The sequence below is a fragment of the Notolabrus celidotus genome, unplaced genomic scaffold, assembly GCF_009762535.1.
Source record: "Notolabrus celidotus isolate fNotCel1 unplaced genomic scaffold, fNotCel1.pri scaffold_125_arrow_ctg1, whole genome shotgun sequence".
NCBI classification, from domain to species: domain Eukaryota; kingdom Metazoa; phylum Chordata; class Actinopteri; order Labriformes; family Labridae; genus Notolabrus; species Notolabrus celidotus.
Window position 1 is genome coordinate 103280 of NW_023260010.1, and position 24355 is coordinate 127634.

At 45.5% G+C, this 24355-nt stretch overlaps 1 protein-coding gene across 1 annotated transcript in view; it reads right to left on the reverse strand.

Annotated features, from left to right (window-relative positions):
- LOC117808572 (anthrax toxin receptor 2-like) overlaps positions 1–21095 on the reverse strand; it is a 47797-nt gene extending 26702 nt beyond the window's left edge. Inside the window, exons 1-8 of the mRNA XM_034678291.1 lie at positions 20638–21095; positions 14098–14169; positions 6185–6256; positions 4834–4915; positions 4637–4741; positions 4464–4532; positions 2378–2458; positions 1414–1468 (exon numbers count right to left, since the gene is read on the reverse strand). Coding sequence (XP_034534182.1) covers positions 1414–1468; positions 2378–2458; positions 4464–4532; positions 4637–4741; positions 4834–4915; positions 6185–6256; positions 14098–14169; positions 20638–20777 — 676 coding nt within the window. The 5' untranslated portion in view covers positions 20778–21095. The remainder of the gene's footprint in view (positions 1–1413; positions 1469–2377; positions 2459–4463; positions 4533–4636; positions 4742–4833; positions 4916–6184; positions 6257–14097; positions 14170–20637) is intronic.
- Between the last annotated feature and the right edge of the window lie 3260 nt (positions 21096–24355).

Sequence of the window (24355 nt, forward strand, 5' to 3'; positions counted from 1 at the left end):
TCTCTCTCCCTCTCTCTCTCTCTCTCTCTCTCCTCTCTCTCTCCCTCTCTCTCTCCTCTCTCTCTCTCTCTCCCTCTCTCTCTCCCTCTCTCCTCTCTCTCCTCTCTCCCTCTCCCCCTCTCTCTCCCTCCCTCTCTCTTTGTGTCTCTCTCCCTCTCTCTCTCTCCCTCCCTCTCTCTCCCTCTCCCCCTCGCTCTCCCTCTCTCTCCCGGTCACAGGGGCGGGTGAGGATCCTGCAGAAAAACAATCCTCAGAGTTGATGTGAAGTCACTCTGATCCAGCGGAGGATCCAGTGTGAGTCATGAGAGAGGAATGCTCGGCGTTCGTTCTGCAGGCTGAAGCGTCAGAGCGGCCCGGAGGAGCTGGAGGAGCTCGGCTCTGAGTTCCAGTTCAGACTCTGAAGAGTCCCAGAGAGTTGTTGTGTAATGAAACCACAGGAAAGATGTTACATGACTGTGAAGGGAGGGACGTGTACTGGACTCCCTCCTCATCACAGAGGAGAGGTTTCTGCAGCACCAACACGTCAGCCTGAGGAGCTTTAACACGCTCACTGTTAATCATTACGAGCTGGATTTACAGAGACCACATCATCCTCTACGTGAGGACGTAGTCTGCACATCATGATGCTCACCCTGTGACGACTTCTGCATCTGTGTTCAATGATCAGCAGCTCAATCCCTTACTGAGAGATGAATCAGTCAGACTCTGAAACTGTCCCTTCAGATATTTAAACTCTCCAAATCTTCTGACGGCTGTTTGCATGTTTTCTGTTTCTTGATTTTGAATCTGAGTTCAGAGTTTCTGCACAGAAACACTGAGACTCTTTCCCTGCATGTGCAAACTGTGACCCTGTTTCTGATTCAGGAAACTTCGATTTTAAATCCTGTTGAATCCTGATTCTGGGACGAATACGAGGATTAATAGAATAATGTGACTCTGAGATATTTAACACAATCGTCTGCACGCTGTGAGGCCGAGCGCCTCTCTCTAAGCCCCGCCTCTCTCTCTCAGCCCCGCCCCCTCCTCCTCCACACACACTGATACACTCTGCATCATCAGAAACACGACACACCCTTTGGCCGGTCGTCGGTCCAGCTGCAGGACCCGGTCCGCTCTCTGAAACACTGCCTGCTCTGTGGGCTCTGACACTCATGTCGAGTCCCGCCTGGGTCAGAAAGCTCCTGCAGGACTCACACTCGTACAACATGTTGCTACACAAACCAACACACACACACACACACACACACACACACACACACACACACACACACACCCACGCTTTGGCTGACAGTGTTTCTGCTAAGAGCTGCAGCTAATGGAAAGAACCGCTAATTGGCTGGCAGAGGCCGAGGAGGAAACTTCACATAAAAGCTGTTTCAGGGACTCTGTCCTGAGACGGATCCACCCTCTAACCCGGCTCTCTGTCTGAAACCCAGAACCAAACCTTTGAGTTCACCTGACCCGGACTCTGGACAGTATGAAAACACAGAGAGGGAGACGTCACGAGGACACTGACTGACTGACTGACGCTGTGTTCTTTTTTTACAGTGTGGTTCAAACATCTCCGTCTGCACTCTGAGCCGTTATTTCCAAACACAGTTTCCATGCAGCGCTGCAGGAAGTTCACTCAGGTCCTGCTCTAATGTGGGACAGAGTCAGGGAGGCCGGCACAGGACGGCATTTAAAACCTCCACCCACAGTGTGCACCAGCGTTACAACCTTTAAACACATGCATCTATAACCTACAGAATGAGACTCTCACTGAGAGTGTGTGCAGGAAAAGTTCCTCTTACTGCTCTAACTGCAGACTGACTTCATCTGCAATAAAGATTTACAGCTTTAGCATTTCAGCAGCTCAGATTTCATCTATCAATCATGTGCATGGATGCATGTAAACATTTAGATTCAGTATCTATCCATGCACTGTCCTCTTATCTTATAACTTCTTCTTCTATTGTTTTATATTTTGCATTTCTCCCTCACACATCTTAAATGTCACATTTGATTCCTCTTCCTGTTTTTGTCTGTCAGTCATATTTCTGGAGCCATCTTGCTCTCATGTTTCCTGCAGGAGTCCCTGAGTTCAGTCCTTTCTTCAGGTTTGATCACATTTCTATGTTTGCATGAATTAACTGGAACATTGCACCGCTGCCTGACGCCTCATATTATTTTAAATCTGTTAAATTAAAACATTTCTGTTCCTGTTTCTGCAGGACAGCATGTGCACTGATTGTTTCTGTATGAACCTCTCTAACCTCTCTGCAGCCTCCAGAATGAAAGCATGAATACAGAGAATAATCTGGATTAAAGCTTCAGGGGGAGAGACGCTCGTTAGCAGAGCTCACACAGACCGGCAGGAAGAAGAAGACAAACTTACTGAATTGACGATGCCTTTGAGTGCGTGGAAGCCATCTTTGACAGGAAACACTTGGTCCTTGGCGTCGGCGATCTCGGCGAGCTGTCGGGGACAGGAGAGAGTTTATGATAAATAAGGAGGAGTGCAGATTAAATGCTGCTTTCTTCTGTTTGTGTTTTCCTCTTCCTGACTGAGCTCTGTCTCTTCTCTCCTTTGATTCACGGGCAGGAGGAGACGCAGCAGATGGCATGACTGTGGCAAACACTTTCCTCAACCATCAAAAAAAAATCACAAACTGGAGGCAATAAATCCTTTGTTTTTGACTTCAGAAGAGAGGCTCTGAGAGAGGCTCTGAGAGAGGCTCGCTGATGGCTACTGATGGCTGCAGGGACGCCATGATGGAGGAGGGAGAGGTAAAGCAGTCAGGGACACCAGGAGGAAACACTCTGACCTCAGAGCGCCTCAGAGGAGCGCTCAGACGGACATACACTTCATGTTCAGAACAAATATTCAGATTAAAGTCTGACTTTTATTTTATTTTGCAGCTTATTAAATAAACTGATTTTTAAACAGGATGAAGAGCATGATGGGAAAATGACAGCCGCCTTTATCTGCAGTTATTAACCCTTTAAAATCTGAAGCACAAGTTCTGCAGAGTCATTTACTGAGATTACCTTAAAGAGCATCAAAGTAAAATAATTATAATAATAATTTTAAAAAGTATTTAAAGTGTTTCAGGAGATTTAAAATAAATATTTTATTTAAAAATGTTTTTAAAATAAATATTAAAATAGAATATTTCTGAGAGGAGAGCCTGAATCAAATATTAATTTACATCTAAGGAATTATTCAATTATTTTAAAATAATCTGAAATATAATAACAGTTCTTTAAATATTAATAATTATAATTATTTTATTAGGTATGCAGAATTTACATATGTCAGTGTGTTATTGGAGTATTTTATTATTAACTGTTTAATTTAATTAAACCATCTTTCTGCTGTCATGTCCTCATTAACAGGCGTAACCCTCACAGCAGGGGGCGCTATACTGTCTGTGAGCCATTATTAAACACAGAGAAGAAGAACACACGCAGCCACAACAAGCTAACGAGAGAGTAAAGATGGCGTCGCCGGTGTGGATGTTTTCACTGTTTCAGAGGAGAACAGGATTTTAATTTAGAAAACGTGCTGCAAGAATTCAGAGAGGAGGAAACCGACCGAGAGTTTCAACAACTCATCTTCAAAGTCAAACAAAGAGCGCTGTAGTGTGGATTCAGCAGACGTTAGAGAGCTGCAGGAAGTTTATCAGAAATGACCTGAAGCTGAAGCAGAGACCGAGGATCTCAACAGCTAACATCTGGACCAGAGTCCTGAGTCTCCTCTGCAGACTCTACCTGCCCTGTATGATGTAGACCTGCAGGTTTGTGAGCATGCACAGAGCTGCACTCAGACTTTCAGCCGCACCACCTCCCTGCACACACACAGTGTTTAGGACAGGCATGTCCAAAGTACAATCACGGCCCAAGGTCCATTTATTTATGGCCCCAAGCTTCCATCTTAAAACGAGTTATTTATAGCACAGACATTAATCACCTTCTGAATCATCTGAACATTTGCAGTTTCTTTGAAGAGCACAAACAAAACTAAAGTCAATCCAGAAACATCTCAAACAGCTTCATATGGACTTCCTGTCTAAAGCCAAAGCTCTGGGGATTCTGCAAGACTGCAATAAAGAAGGAACACAAGAACTCGTGATGAGGGCGGAGCCTGGACGCCGCACACAGACCCTGCTCTGCATCATTAATAAACCTCCTGTAAGCAGCGCAGTGAGCCGCCTGACTGCACTCAGCATTAAATCCACCTGATGAAGACGTCTGTTCCTCCTGAGAGGAACTTCTCTCTTTGTTTACAAACACAGGAGCGTGTTTTTTAGGAGGAATATCCCTTTAAGACCTGGATTTCCCCTCACAGGTAACAGCTCTGGTACGACATGTTTACCTTTCTTGTCCCTCTTCCAGCATGGCAGCGCGTCTCCTGCTTTAATGTTGCAGCATACGTTCAGAGACGGGCGTGTGTGTTCACATTAAGACGGAGGCTCTCTTACCTGCTGCTCGTCAAAGTCTTTGATTCCCACACAGTAAACACGGGCGCCGTATTTCCTCGCCTCGGCAGCCTGCGGAGGGAAACACACGTGGAGACGGCGGCGTGCAACAGGTAAGAAACGTAGGAACATCGTACAGGATGGATTTAAAGTGAGGTCTCTGAGTGCAGCCTCACCTCCTTCACCGTCAGCTCGTGGACGTAGACCGCCAGCTTGCCGTCCGTCAGAGCCAGGATGATGCTGGAGGATTTCACCCCCTGAGATTGGATCTGAGCCGAGGCCTGCAGGGTCAGACCGGTGAGAACACTTCAGGATCACATCAAACACACGTGTTTCAGGAAGAACAAGCCGAGCCGGAGCCGGACTCACTCACCTCCTTGATCCCCTCGTGCATGTAGGTCTCTCCTGCAGGTTTCACATCCCGCAGACGCTTCAGACCTTCTTGGATCTCGTATCTGGAAACACAAACACAGGAGCATAAATAAAAAGACGCTGCTTATCCACGAACTCTCCAGGAATCAAGCCTGTGACCTCAACGTGAAGACAAACACACTTTAAACATCATGAGCACTAAAGAGTGATCACGTTTACCCTGACGCCCTGTGGAGGAGGAAGAGGCTGAATATTCACATCTCTGCACACTGTCCCTTTAACATCCTCACCGTCACCCACTGTGTCTTTAACACCTGGAACCTGAGCTGATCTGAGTTCTCCTCTGACACTCCTCTTGCTCTGTGGCGGCCATCTTTACTAAAACCTCTCCACTCCACTTTGTGAAGCGACACTCGAAGTTAAACAAACTCACGTTATTTAAAAGTTATGCTGTAGTTTTGTTCTGTTCTGGCCCCCCGGGGGTCTTTGCTGCTGCTCTCCCTGCCTTGGCTTTTCATGCATGCACATAAAAGAGACAGGAGGTGTGCTCTCCCCGCCTTGACTTTGGCATTCCAACTACACACGTAGAAGGGCAGGGAGCTCCCAGAACAGAGCCATACATCCAAATGTAACTTATTGCATGCAGATAATTAATTCTAAGGAAGTGTGCTCTCCCTACCTCAGTCGTTGCCGTTCCACAAAGGGATGTGGAAGGGCAGAGAGCTCCTACAACAGTGCCACAGCGCCAAATATAACTTATTGCATGGAAAAAATAAATTATCTGAGGTGTGCTCTCCCCGCCTCGGGGGTTTTGGCATTCCAACTACACCTGTGGAAGGGCAGGGAGCTCCCAGAACAGAACCATACCCCCAAATATAACTTATTGTATGCAAAACATAAACTATTTGAGGTGTGCTCTCCCCACCTCAGTCTTTGCCCTTCCACATATGCACATGGAAGGGCAGGGAGCTCCCAGAACAGAGCCATGCATCCAAATATACTTTTTTGCATGCAGATAATTCATTCTGTGAAGTGTGCTCTCCCCACCTCAGTCATTGCCCTTCCACAAAAGCACTTGGAAGGGCAGGGAGCTCCCAGAACAGAGCCAAACCTCCAAATATGACTTATTGCATGCATAAACTTAACTATTTGAGGTGTGCTCTCCCCGCCTCAGGCTTTGGCATTCCGACTACACATGTGGAAGGGCAGGGAGCTCCCAGAACAGAACCATACCTCCAAATATAACTTAGCAATTCTTTTGGAGAGTGGTCCTGACGGAGCTGAGTCAGAAACATCAGACATGAAGGTACCTACAGTTAGATACCGTGTTTTCAGAGGGTCGGTGTCGTTACCTGTCTCCGGTCAGAGGCAGCAGGACGGTCGCTCTCGCCGAGAAGACGATGAAGGAGACCCTCATCCTGGGGCTGAGGAGGAAAACACATCAGGAGTCAGAACATTTCATTCTTAGGAAACAGCATCATCTCTGCCGTCCTTTATCGAGCCCTCAGGTCCTCCAGAGACCGACCTCTCAGGTCCTCAAGAGACCGACCTCTCAGGTCCTCCAGAGACCGACCTCTCAGGGCCGGGGGTCTCAGTATGACAGGGGGTCTCAGTGTGAGGACAGGTTTAAAGGCGGTCTGATATCAGCTGAGTGAGAGGAGCATGAAGAGTCTCTGCAGAGCGACGGCGGGTCGTTTAATGTCACTAATATTAGAACATAAAGGTTTTAGAGCAGCTGAGGGAAAGTGATGAATCTCCCCTCAGACAGGAAACATGTTGAGCTGATGACTCACACACACACACACACACACACACACATAAACACACATCCTGCAGAACACACACATAAACACACATCCTGCAGAACACACACATAAACACACATCCTGCAGAACACACACACATAAATCCTGTGTACCTGTAAATGTTTAACGGTGTGAACTGAAGCTGGACTCTGACGCGTTTACGACTGCTGACACGTTTAAGGACATTAAGCTGCATCATAAACGGGGGTTTACAAACACAGCTGCTTCCTCAGTAAATACATCCAGATCCAGATCTCAGAGGAGGACTTCATCAAGCAGGGGGGACGAAGTCTGTGTAAAGACCAGCTCAAGAGATTTAAGATTCTGCTAAATCTCAAAGAACCACATCGAACCCTGAACCTGATTATTGATCAATGCATGGATTATAACACTCTGTTATTGATCAATGCATGGATTATAACACTGTTATTGATCAATGCATGGATTATAACACTGTTATTGATCAATGCATGGATTATAACACTGTTATTGATCAATGCATGGATTATAACACTGTTACTGATCAATGCATGGATTATAACACTGTTATTGATCAGTGCATGGATTATAACACTCTGTTATTGATCAATGCATGGATTATAACACTGTTATTGATCAATGCATGGATTATAACACTGTTATTGATCAATACATGGATTATAACACTGTTATTGATCAATGCATGGATTATAACACTGTTATTGATCAATGCATGGGTTATAACACTCAGTTATTAATCAATGCATGGATTATAACACTCAGTTATTAATCAATGCATGGATAATAAAACTGTTATTGATCAATGCATGGATTATAACACTGTTATTGATCAATGCATGGATTACAACACTCAGTTATTGATCAATGCATGGATTATAACACTGTTATTGATCAATGCATGGATTATAACACTGTTATTGATCAGTGCATGGATTATAACACTCAGTTATTGATCAATGCATGGATTATAACACTGTTATTGATCAATGCATGGATTATAACACTGTTATTGATCAATACATGGATTATAACACTGTTATTGATCAATGCATGGATTATAACACTGTTATTGATCAATGCATGGGTTATAACACTCAGTTATTAATCAATGCATGGATTATAACACTCAGTTATTAATCAATGCATGGATAATAAAACTGTTATTGATCAATGCATGGATTACAACACTCAGTTATTGATCAATGCATGGATTATAACACTGTTATTGATCAATGCATGGATTATAACACTGTTATTGATCAGTGCATGGATTATAACACTGTTATTGATCAATGCATGGATTATAAAACTGTTATTGATCAATGCATGGATTATAACACTGTTATTGATCAGTGCATGGATTATAACACTGTTATTGATCATTGCATGGATTATAACACTCAGTTATTGATCAATGCATGGATTATAACACTCAGTTATTGATCAATGCATGGATTATAACACTCAGTTATTGATCAGTGCATGGATTATAACACAGTTATTGATCAATGCATGGATTATAACACTGTTATTGATCAATGCATGGATTATAACACTCAGCATGTCTCCTTTCTTTGTTCTTTTGAAACACGTTCATTAAGTCAGGTCTAAACTTTGAAAGATAACTAATTTAGATAACTGTTTATAATTTCCATTTTGATATTCAACCTAAACTCCTTATTCTCTGTTCTTCAGGATGTTCCAGGTTTTATTAACGAGTTGCTGAAAAATTATAATACAGCAACAACTCTGACTGGACAAGGTCTCACACTGATACACAAAGTAAAAGAGAAACACAAACAAATATTCAAACAAATAAAAACATGTGATAACCTCCAACAGGACAACACATGGGAGGAAGGGTGGAGCTTAAATATTGAATTGATGGGGTTTAAAATTCAAGTATCAATAGGAGTCTATCAGTACTGGACTGTATCCATGGTGATTGACAACTTAAATCTTTAGGATATCCATCAGGGTCTTTATCCATCACTGATAGAACACAATCAAAGAGCCTCTGTGACCCCTGACTGGATCTACAGGTGCTGCTGCTGCCTGGATCTACAGGTGCTGCTGCTGCCTGGATCTACAGGTGCTGCTGCTGCCTGGATCTACAGGTGCTGATGCTGCTCACTCCATAGAGATCAGCTCCAAATCATCTGTAAGCCAGCTGTCTGTATCAAACATTCTGCCTTTTTTAACTTCCAATTCATTAAAATTGTTTGTTTCACAGATAGAAATGCTGACGTGTTTATTATTATTATTATTATGTAGAATATGAAACCTCCACATGAGCTGTCTTATTGATGGATATATCCTTTCACTCCTCTCCCTCTTCTATTTCATTTGTTTATTTGTATTTATTATTTTATTATTCATGGTGTATGGATGATGGTGTGTCACTGCTCTTTAATGTACCTACTCATTCTCTGTCATTATTTTTAATTTACATCATCTTTATGACACAATGTCATCTGCTGTGAAAGAAATTCAATAAAAATTTTGATCACAAAAAAAATAGGGAAAAATAACAAAAACTGAAGGATTTCTTTAAAACACTTGAGATTAAAGAGGTTATAATAATTATAATAATAATAATAATAATTATAATTAAAGAGGTAAAGCTCTGTGGTCTGCAGGGATCCCAAAAAAGGAACAAGTGAGTTTAAAGTATTGTTCCATTTAAAGGGACATTTACAATAATTATCTGAAATGTTGAAGTTTGATGTATTTTATCAGATTTAACTTCAAGATGATTTAAATCATTTTATCCAACAGATTCAAATAATAATAATAAGACAAACAGTGAGGCTCTTTGAATTCTGAAAACACTGAAGTTTGATTCAGGGACAAAAATAACTCTGTCACACACACACACACACACACACACACACACACACACACACACACACACACACACACACACACACACACACAGAGGTAAACTCTCTCCCTCTCTCCCTCAGAGATCTGAAGCCGCGGCAGCATACGGAGAGGTGCTGATATTTCTCACCCACATGACACAGCCGCCATCCTCCCCCGCAAACACACACCGCCATCTTTACCGCCACACGGCCCGAGATGCATCCACATCCTGTCTGCAGTCATATGTGGACCCAGAACTCACCGCGTGTCAGAGAGGAGCGTGGGCGAGGACTTCACATCAGACTTCAGACTCTGAGGGTCTCTGTGTGTGTGTTTAGATCTCAGCTCTTTAAAACAACACTCAGTGGTTTTACACGCCTCAGGAGTGGTTGTGAAGTTAAACCATCAGAGTCTCAGTTTCAGTCTCAGAGTCTCAGTTTGAGTCTCAGAGTCTCAGTTTGAGTCTCAGAGTCTCAGAGTCTCAGTTTGAGTCTCAGAGTCTCAGTTTGAGTCTCAGAGTCTCAGTTTGAGTCTCAGTCTCAGTTTGAGTCTCAGAGTCTCAGTTTGAGTCTCAGAGTCTCAGTTTGAGTCTTTGAGTCTCAGATTCTCAGTTTGAGTCTCAGAGTCTCAGTTTGAGTCTCAGAGTCTCAGAGTCTCAGAGTCTCAGTTTGAGTCTCAGAGTCTCAGTTTGAGTCTCAGAGTCTCAGTTTGAGTCTCAGAGTCTCAGTTTGAGTCTCAGAGTCTCAGTTTGAGTCTCAGAATCTCAGTTTGAGTCTCAGAGTCTCAGTTTGAGTCTCAGAGTCTCAGTCTGAGTCTCAGAGTCTCAGTTTCAGTCTCAGAGTCTCAGTCTGAGTCTCAGAGTCTCAGTTTGAGTCTCAGAGTCTCAGAGTCTCAGTTTGAGTCTCAGATTCTCAGTTTGAGTCTCAGAGTCAGTTTGAGTCTCAGAGTCTCAGTTTGAGTCTCAGATTCTCAGTTTGAGTCTCAGAGTCTCAGTTTGAGTCTCAGAGTCTCAGAGTCTCAGTTTGAGTCTCAGATTCTCAGTTTGAGTCTCAGAGTCAGTTTGAGTCTCAGAGTCTCAGTTTGAGTCTCAGATTCTCAGTTTGAGTCTCAGAGTCTCATTTTGAGTCTCAGAGTCTCATTTTGAGTCTCAGAGTCTCAGTTTGAGTCTCAGAGTCTCAGTTTGAGTCTCAGAGATCAGACTTTGGTCTGATGATGATGATGATGATGATATTGAATCCATCAGGTGCAGAGAGAGTTTCACCGTCAGGTCATTTTAAAACAGGAAACTCTGATTAAAATGAATCTGAAATAAAAAGAGTTAAAGACTTCATTTCTTTCTTCAACAGAAAGATGAGACCTCAGTGTTTCTATCAGTGTGTTTAAAATGTGTTGATGATATTATTACATTAATTATGTGCAGGAGAACTCACAGAGCTCAGCCGGCTGCAGAAGATCAGGAGGAGACTTCAGAGTTACTGCAGCGCACATTTATCTATGATGTTATTGTATTTATTAAAGAGAGTCAACACTCTCAGATGGTTTCATAAAGAATGTATCCCATCATCTTAAAATCATCTGAAATATAAAGTTAAATATTTAAAGGTTTGATTCTTTCTGCAGCTCAGACTGCAGACTTTGAGTTATTGTGTTGGACTGGTGTTCATGATGAAGATGAATTATTAAATAATTCATATAAAATAGGAAATAACCCCCACACACACACACACACACACACACACACACACACATACACACACACACACACACACACACACACACACACACACACACACACACACACACACACACACACACACACACACACACATTCATCTCCTGAATACTTCACAGTGATCTTCATGTGTGAACAACATCGGCTGAATTTTTATCCCTGATTTGATCTGGACTGTTTCTTCAGGATCAGAATCTGAAGTCATCAATAATATATTTATTTATTTTAAAATGTTAAAATCAAGATGAAAACATCTCAAACTAGAGACTGAATTATTCTTCCTTTGTGTCATTGTGTTTGAGTTATAATGTCTCTGCATGAATCACATGCAGATATACAGAGAGTAAGAACACACTGATGTCTGAGATCGTTCTTCACGTCGTCCTGGAGAAACAAACTCAAAATCAAATCTGTGATGAAGAGAGAGAGAACTCTGTGAGGAACATGAAGCTGAGGTTTTTATTTCTCTGAACTCTCTGGATATTAAAACAGTGACTGAAGACTTTTTAATCTGGCTTTTAATTTAGAGGCATTTATTTTCATCCTTGGATTGAATTATCATAATTAATATTATTATTATTATCTTATTCTTTATTTCTTTATTATTATTGTTATTATTGTTGTTGTTACAAAATGATTTATTAATTGTATTGATTTGATCTTTTTAACTTGATCTGATTTTTTATTTTGATTATTTTATTTTATAGATTTTTTAGTATTTATCTCTGATTATGTTTCTTATTATTTGTTGCTGTTTTATGACTTAATGTTAAATTAAATGATCCTCTCAGATCAGAAGAATCAAAGAAAGATCTGAATTAATCAAACTTTAACTTCCTCCATGATGGAGAGATTCAGAGAAATATGAAGTTCATTTAATTCTTCTTTGTTCTCCAACATGTTTCTGTTTCTACTCTCTGGACCTCATCGTTCTGCTGAGGCTGCAGGGAACTGGATCAGGATCAGGATCAGGATCAAGATCAAGAGGGTGAAGGTGTGGATGTATGTTTACTTGACGTACAGTGAACTCAGATTAAAGTTTGAGGGTTTCTTCTTTGTTTGTTTGGAGACAGGAGCGTGGACAGAGTCAGGAACACGAGGAGAGAGAGAGAGAGAGAGAGGGGGACGGGTCGAGGGAGAGTAAACCGGTCTGAGACTTTGAGGCCTGAAGCTTCAGGACTAGAGCGAGCGGTTTGACCTCTGAGTGAAACCACAACCTGTAGTTCTCTCTTTGCTCTTCATCATGGAGGAAGTGTGACTGCAGACCTCAGCACGGTTTAGTTTCCTCAGAATTTCTGAAGAGTTCAAAATGTGTTTCTACATCTTTATTTATTTAGATATTAAATTCTGATGAAATACACTTTTAATTTAGGATCACACGCAGAGCTCTCTCTGCAGCGTCTGATCAGATTTAAAGTAGGAGAAAGATCTGAAGAGGTCCACAGAGGTGAGTTCATGTGGATCAGACCTCAGAGCGAGCTCCTGCAGACTCCTCAGACTCCTGCAGACTCCTCAGACTCCTGCAGACTCCTCAGACTCCTCAGACTCCCCAGACTCCTGCAGACTCCTCAGACTCCTCAGACTCCTGCAGACTCCTCAGACTCCTCAGACTCCTGCAGACTCCTCAGACTCCTGCAGACTCCTCAGACTCCTGCAGACTCCTGCAGACTCCTGCAGACTCCCCAGACTCCTGCAGACTCCTCAGACTCCTGCAGACTCCTCAGACTCCTGCAGACTCCTGCAGACTCCCCAGACTCCTGCAGACTCCTGCAGACTCCCCAGACTCCTGCAGAATCCCCAGACTCCTGCAGACTCATCAGACTCCTTACACTCCTGCAGACTCCTGCAGACTCCTTAGACTCCTGCAGACTCCTTAGACTCCTGCAGACTCCTTAGACTCCTGCAGACTCCTTAGACTCCTGCAGACTCCTGCAGACTCCTGCAGACTCCTACAGACTCCTGCAGACTCCTGCAGACTCCTCAGACTCCTCAGACTCCTGCAGACTCCTGCAGACTCCTCCTCAGACTCCTGCAGACTCCTGCAGACTCCTCAGACTCCTTTGTCTGGGTTCAGAGGGTTTACAGCGTGCTCATATCTGCTGTTTGTAGTAAAGGCTGCAGAGAGAGACGCAGGGATGCCAGGGACATATCAGAGGGGGGGCGGTGGGTTTCTGCAGGAGGGGGGTCCGGTTGTGTCCACATGGCGGAACAGAAGAGCTCTTGGTGAGCGAGCATTGTTTAGCAGATTGTGGCGCGTTCTCCGTCTTTACTGTACATTGTCTGCTCGCTCGCCGGCCGCTCGCTCCGTGCCGGAGGCGGGGGGGGACGGGGGGTGGTGGGGGGACGTGTGGAGCCGGACCCCCCCGGTGCAAATGGCCGTTCTCACAGCCCAGAAGACTGCTCCTCTCTGCCACCCACTCCCACCTGGTGCCTTTGCTATTTTCTTCAACCAACCACTTGATTCTGGCTGGGTCGCCGCCGTCTGTACTGTGCTGGCAGGAAGCTTTGACTCAACGTTATGCAAGCTCAACGTTCAAGACGCTTTAATGAATTATGTGCAAAGAGAAGGATGTGCTTTAGCAGTTCCATCATTTGTAAAACAGGTGTGAAGTGAAATCTGAGCAACACTGCGGCCGGCTGAAAGGAACGCTGAAGATCTTTAAATTTAGACTTCAGAGAGGAAACAGGAAGGACTGAACGTCTCTGAGGAAAGAGTCTCTACCTGTCAGAGCTCACAGGTGTGTTACCTCACTCCTCTGTGGGCGTGGAAACACAAAGACCCGCCCTCTCCTCCTGTTCCTTATTTTAAAACATGAAAACAAACCTTCAGAGAGAAACATACTGATCATAGCTCTGCACTCACCTCACGAATCTGTCCGTCAGGTTCTTCACAAAGGAGTAGATCTCATGCCAGTCGGTGGCGACACTTCCGGACCTGCGAGGACGAAACCACAGTCAGTCAGTCAGTCAGTCAGTCAGCAGCTCGGCGGCGGCAGCGGCCGCAGCAGATTGTGTGCCGGGGAGTAAAACACTAACTGTACAGTGTGTGTGCTTGGTGGCTCAGACACAGTTGGACATTAACACCGGCCACATGCTGGATCACTGAGCTGAGAAGTCTGTGATCTATAGCAGCCACTGAAGCTGTTAGAAACCCACAACGTTCACAGGAGAGACAAGAGAGAGAGAGATCAGTCCAAGAAATACAGGACGAAAGATTCTCTCCATCTCATGGAGGAGAGAGGAGAGAGGAGAGAGGAGAGAGGAGAGACAAGAGAGAGAGAGATCAGTCCAAGAAATACAGGACGAAAGATTCTCTCCATCTCATGGAGGAGAGAGGAGAGAGGAGAGAGGAGAGAGGAGGGAGGAGAGAGGAGAGAGGAGAGAGGAGGGAGGAGAGAGGAGAGAGGACAGAGGAGAGACAAGAGAGAGAGAGATCAGTCCAAGAAATACAGGACGAAAGATTCTCTCCATCTCATGGAGGAGAGAGGAGAGAGGAGAGAGGAGAGAGGATGAGAGGAGGGAGGAGAGAGGAGAGAGGAGAGAGGAGAGAGGAGAGAGGAGAGATCAATCCAAGAAATACAGGACGAAAGATTCTCTCCATCTCATGGAGGAGAGAGGAGAGAGGAAAGAGGAGAGAGGAGAGAGGAGAGAGGAGAGAGGAGAGAGGAGGGAGGAGAGAGGAGAGAGGAGAGAGGAGGAGGAGAGAGGAGAGAGGAGAGAGGAGAGGAGAGAGGAGGAGGAGAGCGGAGAGAGGAGAGAGGAGAGAGGCGAGAGGAGAGATCAATCCAAGAAATACAGGACGAAAGATTCTCTCCATCTCATGGAGGAGAGAGGAGAGAGGAAAGAGGAGAGAGGAGAGAGGAGAGAGGAGAGAGGAGAGAGGAGAGAGGAGAGATCAATCCAAGAAATACAGGACGAAAGATTCTCTCCATCTCATGGAGGAGAGAGGAGAGAGGAAAGAGGAGAGAGGAGAGAGGAGAGAGGAGAGAGGAGAGAGGAGAGATCAATCCAAGAAATACAAGACGAAAGATTCTCTCCATCTTATGGAGGAGAGAGGAGAGAGGAAAGAGGAGAGGGAGAGAGGAGAGAGGAGAGAGGAGAGAGGAGAGAGGAGAGACGGATACTTCATGTGCTGCAGTTTGGAGATGTGTTTAATCACATTCTGTCTCTGGTCTATCTCAGCTCCAGATCTGATCGGTTTCTATTCTAGTCAATGTGTTAACTTCCACAGGGATGTCAGACCCCGTGGAGTTTCATCATGCTGCTGTTTCATTCACTTGTTGCTTCATGTGCATGATCGGCTCTCAGCAGAGATAGTAAAGATGTGAGACGTCTCACTCCTCAGATAATCCAGAAGATGATGCTCAGACTGACAAACACGTTTACAGAGACTCATTCTGTCGTCTGTTTCTGCAGAACGATGTGGACTGAGTTTCTGCAGCTCTGGTCTGTGGACCGGGCAGAGGAGCTGGAGGAGATCAGGGTGGGACACGATGATCTGAGATTTCATGCAGTCACAGAAAGTTATCAGACATCCTTGAAATCATCCAAACATTCAGTCACTTCTTCACTCTGCTGAGAGAGAGAGGAGACTATCCAGAGTGAGAGTCTTTATAAGTTTAAGTTCTAACAACTCAACATGCAGGAAAGTTCAGACAGAAGGAGGCTGATCTCAGAAGCAGCTCTCCCCCCTCTGCTGCACACGGTGGAGGTCACACAGCAGCATGTGGGAGTATCAGTGGGTAAGGAGCAGGGCCGGTAAACGCTCCTGTAAACACTTTCCAACACATGCAGGCTGCACAAACTGCTGACATCAGAGCGCCGTCTTATCAGGAGGGCGAGCAGGAAATCTGACTGAGGAAGCATTTTATCTGCACAGACAGACCAGAACACAAAGAGAGCAGCACCGGTCTACTCCCCCTCAACAAACCTGGAGAGGTCGGACATGTTGGAGAGGCCTCCGAGAGCCAGGCCTCACATTTCACACATATACACATGCACTGAACCAAAGAGCTCCACATGCACCACATCAAAAATCTCCACATGGACAACACCAAACACGCTCTGAAAGAAACCCAACATGCACCAAACAAGCTTCTAAACATGGAAACCATTAAAACCAGAAGAAAACCTCAAATCCGAGTTTTCAGTCCAACAGTAATCTGTTTCATCATCCGGTCATTTAGTCATTAAACTGAGGGTGTGGTGGTCTGAAGTGGGTCAGGGGAGCAGAGTGTGGACTCGTTGGCCCTGAGTGATGGCACCTCTCCAACCCCAAACCCCCGAGGGAGAACAAGATTAAAAGAAGGAACTGTCAAAGTGTTAACTCTCACAATGAACTCCAGGTCTCTGTGCACGATGCTGCTGCAAAGATCTGCTGAGTGCATGAGTGTGTGTGCAGGATCTGTGTGTGCAGGATCTGTGTGTGCAGGATCTGTGTGAGCAGGATCTGTGTGAGCAGGATCTATGTGTGAGCAGGATCTGTGTGAGCAGGATCTATGTGTGAGCAGGATCTGTGTGTGCAGGATCTGTGTGTGCAGGATCTATGTGTGCAGGATCTGTGTGTGCAGGATCTGTGTGTGCAGGATCTGTGTGAGCAGGATCTGTGTGTGCAGGATCTGTGTGTACAGGATCTGTGTGTGCAGGATCTGTGTGTGCAGGATCTGTGTGTGCAGGATCTGTGTGTGCAGAATCTATGTGAGCAGGATCTATGTGTGCAGGATCTGTGTGTGCAGGATCTGTGTGTGCAGGATCTGTGTGAGAGCAGGAACTGTGTGAGAGCAGGATCTGTGTGAGAGCAGGAACTGTGTGAGAGCAGGATCTGTGTGTGCAGGATCTATGTGATCAGGATCTGTGTGATCAGGATCTGTGTGATCAGGATCTGTGTGAGCAGGATCTGTGTGATCTGGATCTGTGTGAGCAGGATCTGTGTGAGCAGGATCTGTGTGTGGTCTGGATCTGTGTGATCTGGATCTGTGTGAGCAGGATCTGTGTGATCTGGATCTGTGTGTGCAGGATCTGTGTGTGCAGGATCTGTGTGATCTGGATCTGCGTGTGCAGGATCTGTGTGTGCAGGATCTGTGTGATCTGGATCTGTGTGTGCAGGATCTATGTGTGGAGGATCTGTGTGTGCAGTATCTGTGTGATCTGGATCTGCGTGTGCAGGATCTGTGTGATCTGGATCTGTGTGTGCAGGATCTGTGTGATCTGGATCTGTGTGATCTGGATCTGTGTGTGCAGGAGCTGCATGTGCAGGATCTGTGTGATCTGGATCTGTGTGTGGAGGATCTGTGTGAGCAGGATCTACGTGTGCAGGATCTGTGTGTGCAGGATCTGTGTGATCTGGATCTGTGTGTGCAGGCCTGCAGCAGGGCTCGGAGGATGTGACAGAAACAGGAAGTGAAATGAAACCAGATCCAGCAGCTCTCTGTGATGAAACCTCTCTGTGATGAGGTCTCAGTTTTAACATCTAAAACTATTAAAGAAGATTAAATCCACAAAGGTTCAGTCCCTCAGAGAGGAACGCTTCACTCTGACAGAAGTTAAATTAGATTTCCAGGAGAGCGAACATGATGACGAAACCTTCGACCACACGGAGGATCCTAAAAATAGAGATCTGAAAACCTCGTCATGTCCCTCCTCCCAGAGGAGTCCTGAACCATGTTGTTCATCTCTTTACTTCATCTTCTGTTCAAAGAGGAAGAAGAGTGTTTAAATATCTCCCATCATGCACCAGTGTTCACCACAGAGGTAATGAACGACCTGTGGAGACAGCTGACTCAGCTTTAAGTGAACTCTGATATCTTACAGATAAAACATGAGCCTCAGACTGGAGCAGGAGTTCAAAGTGAAGGGATGTAAAGTCTGAGGTTCATGATGAAGTGAAGTGCATCCCTTCATCCTCACACAGACAATAAGTCTTTGTTCTGGAGAGGGAGGACGAGGCTCAGCAGCAGAGTGAGACCCGGGTAACGTGAGGCAGATGAGACCGCGTGGTCAGGACCGACGGATGCTGTGGTTGTGGTTACTCTGATGAGGTTCCTCTAACTCTGTAACCGCTGAACAAACAGGACCAGGTCACAAACAGGACCAGGTCTGGGTTCATGGTCTGAGGTGACTGAAGACTTCACCAACCTTTAACTGACTGAGACCTCCTGATGAAGTCCCGTCTGCTGGTGTTGATCTGGATCTGCTGACTCTGCAGATTCAATAATAAGACGCAGTAAAACAGCATCACATGACTCAGCTGGTTGTCATGGTAACATTAAATGAACTGGTTGTTGTTTTTCACTGAACCCCCGGGGGCCCTCGGTTTAGTGCTGGGTTGCATGCTAGTCATTGTTTTTATAGTTTACATGCTGCATTCATTTTCTGTTAGTTACCAATCCAGCACATTTAACATTTGATATCAATTAAACCAAACACTGTTTACAAGAACTGAACCCCATCAGACCCCATCAGACCCCTTCAGACCTCAGACCGTGACTAAGGTCCAACCATGACCAGAAGACGAGGACTCAGCCACCAGGGACAGAGTTTTATCATTCAGACTAGTTGTTGTTTTGGAGCCAGGAAAGACCATATTTGGACAAGAGGGTGGAGCTAAGGAGGAGGAGGGAGGGGTTAGAAAATAAATGCTAAGCTAAAACAGCGACACAGTCTGAGCCCCTGATACTCTCCAACACCACAAACAAGGTCCAGAGGTCAAAGGTCAGGGACTGAATGAGCTGAGGGGACACCTAGCAGACAGCTAGCAGCTCCCACCTGTCACTCAAAGAGGCCACGCCCCCTAACCCTCCCTTTAACCCTTCACCTGCTGTAAATCCCTGCAGGAGACACACTCTAGTGGACACTGGAGGAACTGAAGGAGACACACTCTAGTGGACACTGGAGGAACTGAAGGAGACACACTCTAGTGGACACTGGAGGAACTGAAGGAGACACACTCTAGTGGACTCTGGAGGAACTGAAGGAGACACACTCTAGTGGACTCTGGAGGAACTGCAGGAGACACACTCTAGTGGACTCTGGAGGAACTGCAGGAGAGACACTCTAGTGGACTCTAGAGGAACTGCAGGAGACACTCTAGTGGTCTCTGGAGGAACTGCAGGAGACACACTCTAGTGGTCTCTGGAGGAACTGCAGGAGACACACTCTAGTGGACACTGGAGGAACTGAAGGAGACACACTCTAGTGGACACTGGAGGAACTGAAGGAGACACACTCTAGTGGACACTGGAGGAACTGAAGGAGACACACTCTAGTGGACTCTGGAGGAACTGAAGGAGACACACTCTAGTGGACTCTGGAGGAACTGCAGGAGACACACTCTAGTGGACTCTGGAGGAACTGCAGGAGAGACACTCTAGTGGACTCTAGAGGAACTGCAGGAGACACTCTAGTGGTCTCTGGAGGAACTGCAGGAGACACACTCTAGTGGTCTCTGGAGGAACTGCAGGAGACACTCTAGTGGACACTGGAGGAACTGCAGGAGACACACTCTAGTGGACTCTGGAGGAACTGCAGGAGACACACTCTAGTGGACTCCAGAGGAACTGCAGGAGACACACTCTAGTGGTCTCTGGAGGAACTGAAGGAGACACACTCTAGTGGACTCTGGAGGAACTGTAGGAGACACACTCTAGTGGACTCTGGAGGAACTGTAGGAGACACACTCTAGTGGACTCTGGAGGAACTGAAGGAGACACACTCTAGTGGACTCTGGAGGAACTGAAGGAGACACACTCTAGTGGACTCTGGAGGAACTGCAGGAGACACACTCTAGTGGACTCTGGAGGAACTGAAGGAGACACACTCTAGTGGACTCTGGAGGAACTGCAGGAGACACACTCTAGTGGACACTGGAGGAACTGAAGGAGACACACTCTAGTGGACTCTGGAGGAACGGCAGGAAACACACTCTAGTGGACTCTGGAGGAACTGAAGGAGACACACTCTAGTGGACTCTGGAGGAACTGCAGGAGACACACTGTAGTGGACTCTGGAGGAACTGCAGGGTTCAGTAAGAGGGACTTCTCTCCATGTATCGGCCTGGCAGATGTCACAGCTGGGTGGACTCTGTCTCCCACATGTGAAGAGAACTGTCTCTAACTGTTGTCCCTGTTGTGACCCAACCAGGAGTTATGGTGACAGAGTTTTTGGTAAGACCGGATGTGACCCTGCATGTACAAATCAGGTCACAGAGAAGTGTGTCAAACCTGAAGCAGCCTGCCTCACCTACATGTGCGCACACACACATCCTGCCCCCCCACCCTCACCTCCACCCTCTCCTCCACCCACAGGAAGCACCAACAGTTCCAGTGTGATGAAACTAACAGTTTTTAGAGGTTCCAGCTTCAGGAACAGAACTTTAAACACAGGAGGATCTGAACTTGTTACTTACTTGTCCAGAACAAAGTAGAGGTCGTAGGCTCCGTGACAGGACGCCTCCTCTGCCCGGCAGGAGGACGCCAGCAGTCCGAGCAGGAGCACCGCAGCCCCCGCAGAGACCCACCGAGTCCACCGGTTCGACTGCTCCAACATGGTCACCGTGGATCCTCCACAGACAGACAGACAGACAGACAGCAGGCTGGAGTTCAGAGTTCAGAGATCTGAGAGGAGTTCACAGAGAGCTGCAGGGTTGATGATGAACAGCTGAGGGAGTGAGCAGCTTCATGTCACTGTAACAGCAGAGATCACTGATCCGGACAAATCAAGGAAATCACAGAGAGACGTCATCAGCTGAGAGGATTGATCATCAGCTGACTCACTGATTACACACACTCATCTTCAATAACACACACCGACCCTCTCACACACACACACACACACACACTCTGAGACCAGGACATAAAGGAAGTCTGAAAACTCTGTTATGGAGAGAAAACTTATGATGCATTCAGGGGCAGAAGAAAGCTCGGACATCTGAGTGCTGCAGGAGTTAGAGTGATCACACTGAGGTTAATGATTATAAATCATCTGTAATCTGATTTAACACAGTGTGATGGTTCATGATGGCTTCATGCTGGGACACAGGGGTAACTGCTGCATTTAGAGGCAGCATGAGGAGCATAGATAATCTACCAAACATGCAAACAATATTTTATTTTTTTATTATTATTATTTTTAACCATTTTTATAAAGTTGAAAAAATCTATTTTTTAAAGAAGAGCATTTTCTACATTAAAAAGTGTATTTTCTAAATATTCTAATATTAAATAAAACCTGTGAGAGTATATATTAACGACACTTATCACACTGATTTCTCATACTGTGTATGTTTTTTTAATAACCTGCTATTTTATCTGTGCAATAACTTACATCACTATCTATTCATCAGATAGAAGTGTACATAGTGTGAATAGATCTGTAATATTTGCCATATTTATTTTATTCTATTTTTATTTTATTCTGATTCATTTAATTTAATTTTATCATTATTGTTATTATATTTTTAACTATGTAATTACAGTGTTGTATTCCCCTGTCCCGTGTAGTAAGCTGCTGTAACAGAATCATTTCCTCCAATAGGGGATCAAATAAAGTATATCTTACTTCTCAAACTGCCTCAAAGAGAGGAACAAAACTACTCTGCATTCATATTTAATCAGTACTTTATATTTGTGAGAATAAAGTCCAGCTGAGATCATTTATTTCAACTTAACTTTATTTATAAAGCACCTTTCATACATATAAACATGCAGCCCAAAGAGCTTCACAGAATAACAGACAGAAAACAACAGCAATGGAAACATTAAAAAAGACATGATTATAAATAAAATAGGGTTAAAGATGAATTAGCCTACTCCAAATTAAAAGCTATATTTAAAAAAATTGTTCTTATGTCATGTCATATTTTCTTAATGAAGGAAAGATAATTTTATATGTTTTGAAGAATAACTGAACTGTGACCAACATAAGAAGCTCCATGAAGTATCTGTAATTCTAAAAGTGACCGCACACTTTAGGGTTAAAAAACAAACTTCTTCAAACACTTATTTCTGATTCTCTACAGCACTTGAATGCATCACTTCTTATTTCCTCCAGTGCGCATGCCCGAGGAGGAACCAGCTGTTGCTCCTCTGCAGAGCTGGAGGTCCCAGTACACACACACCCAACAACATCTGCATCATCCTCTGGAGCAGAGCTACTTCATGATGTTACATAAACAACGTTTAGAGAGGTCAGATCAGAGCGCCGATACGAGCTTTACTGAGGACTCAACCCGGGTCTCTGGATCCAGATCAGAGCGCCGATACAAGCTTTACTGAGGACTCAACCCGGGTCTCTGGATCCAGATCAGAGCGCTGATACGAGCTTTACTGAGGACTCAACCCGGGTCTCTGGATCCAGATCAGAGCGCCGATACGAGCTTTACTGAGGACTCAACCCGGGTCTCTGGATCCAGATCAGAGCGCCGATACGAGCTTTACTGAGGACTCAACCCGGGTCTCTGGATCCAGATCAGAGCGCCGATACAAGCTTTACTGAGGACTCAACCCGGGTCTCTGGATCCAGATCAGAGCGCGGATACAAGCTTTACTGAGGACTCAACTCAGGTCTCTGGATCCAGATCAGAGCGCCGATACAAGCTTTACTGAGGACTCAACTCAGGTCTCTGGATCCAGATCAGAGCGCTGATACAAGCTTTACTGAGGACTCAACTCAGGTCTCTGGATCCAGATCAGAGCGCCGATACAAGCTTTACTGAGGACTCAACCCGGGTCTCTGGATCCAGATCAGAGCGCAGATACAAGCTTTACTGCGGACTCAACCCGGGTCTCTGGATCCAGATCAGAGAGCCGATACAAGCTTTACTGAGGACTTAACTCAGGTCTCTGGATCCAGATCAGAGCGCCGATACAAGCTTTACTGAGGACTCAACCCGGGTCTCTTGATCCAGATCAGGGGGCAGATCCAAGCTTTACTGAGGACTCAACCCGGGTCTCTGGATCCAGATCAGAGCGCCGATACAAGCTTTACTGAGGACTCAACCCGGGTCTCTGGATCCAGATCAGAGCGCCGATACAAGCTTTACTGAGGACTCAACCCGGGTCTCTGGATCCAGATCAGAGCGCCGATACAAGCTTTACTGAGGACTCAACTCAAGTCTCTGGATCCAGATCAGGGGGCAGATACAAGCTTTACTGAGGACTCAACTCAGGTCTCTGGATCCAGATCAGGGGGCAGATACAAGCTTTACTGAGGACTCAACTCAGGTCTCTGTTTGGATCCAGATCAGGGGGCAGATACAAGCTTTACTGAGGACTCAACTCAGGTCTCTGTTTGGATCCAGATCAGGGGGCAGATACAAGCTTTACTGAGGACTCAACTCAGGTCTCTGTTTGGATCCAGATCAGGGGGCAGATACAAGCTTTACTGAGGACTCAACTCAGGTCTCTGTTTGGATCCAGATCAGGGGGCAGATACGAGCTTTACTTAGGACTCAACTCAAGTCTCTGTTTGGATCCAGAACAGGGCGCTCAGTGCAGGGAGCAGGGGTTTGAGTCCCAACAGGCACACATGATGACATCTTATTTTTAAAGTTTATTTTCAGTCTTCACGTCTTCATTTAGACGTTCTATTATTAACAAAGACCCAACATCAAGACCGGATCAGATCCAGTCCCATCTTCCAGACAAACTTCCTTCAACAGGCAGAAACCTCCAGCAGGACCAGACTCATGTTAGACACACATCTGCTGAGACCGTGTTGGAGAGAGGGATAGAGGGAGATGAAGAGAGAGAGAGATGATAGTGGGGAGACGGATAGTAGTAGTTGTAGCAGCTGGAGTCTGGACCACGTCCACAGCAGCAGAGATCCAGAGGAACCTACGAGACAAGGGAGCTCAGGGACTCCAGAAAGGTCTATGGGTCTACAGGTCTGCTCCTCTGACCTCTGGTGCTTTGATCCATCCTGATATGTGTTGCTCTTCTTCATTAACACCATGATGTAAACGTCCTCGCTGACAGGAAGTGACCTGATGTAGAAACTTTGTTCAGAGGCTGTCAGGTCCTCTCTCAGAGACAGGTGCTGACATGCAGAGCTGGAGGCGATGCATGGAGAGTATATCTCCCTGTCTTTACTGAAGTTCGCTCTGACGCTTCAAACCTCATGGAGGA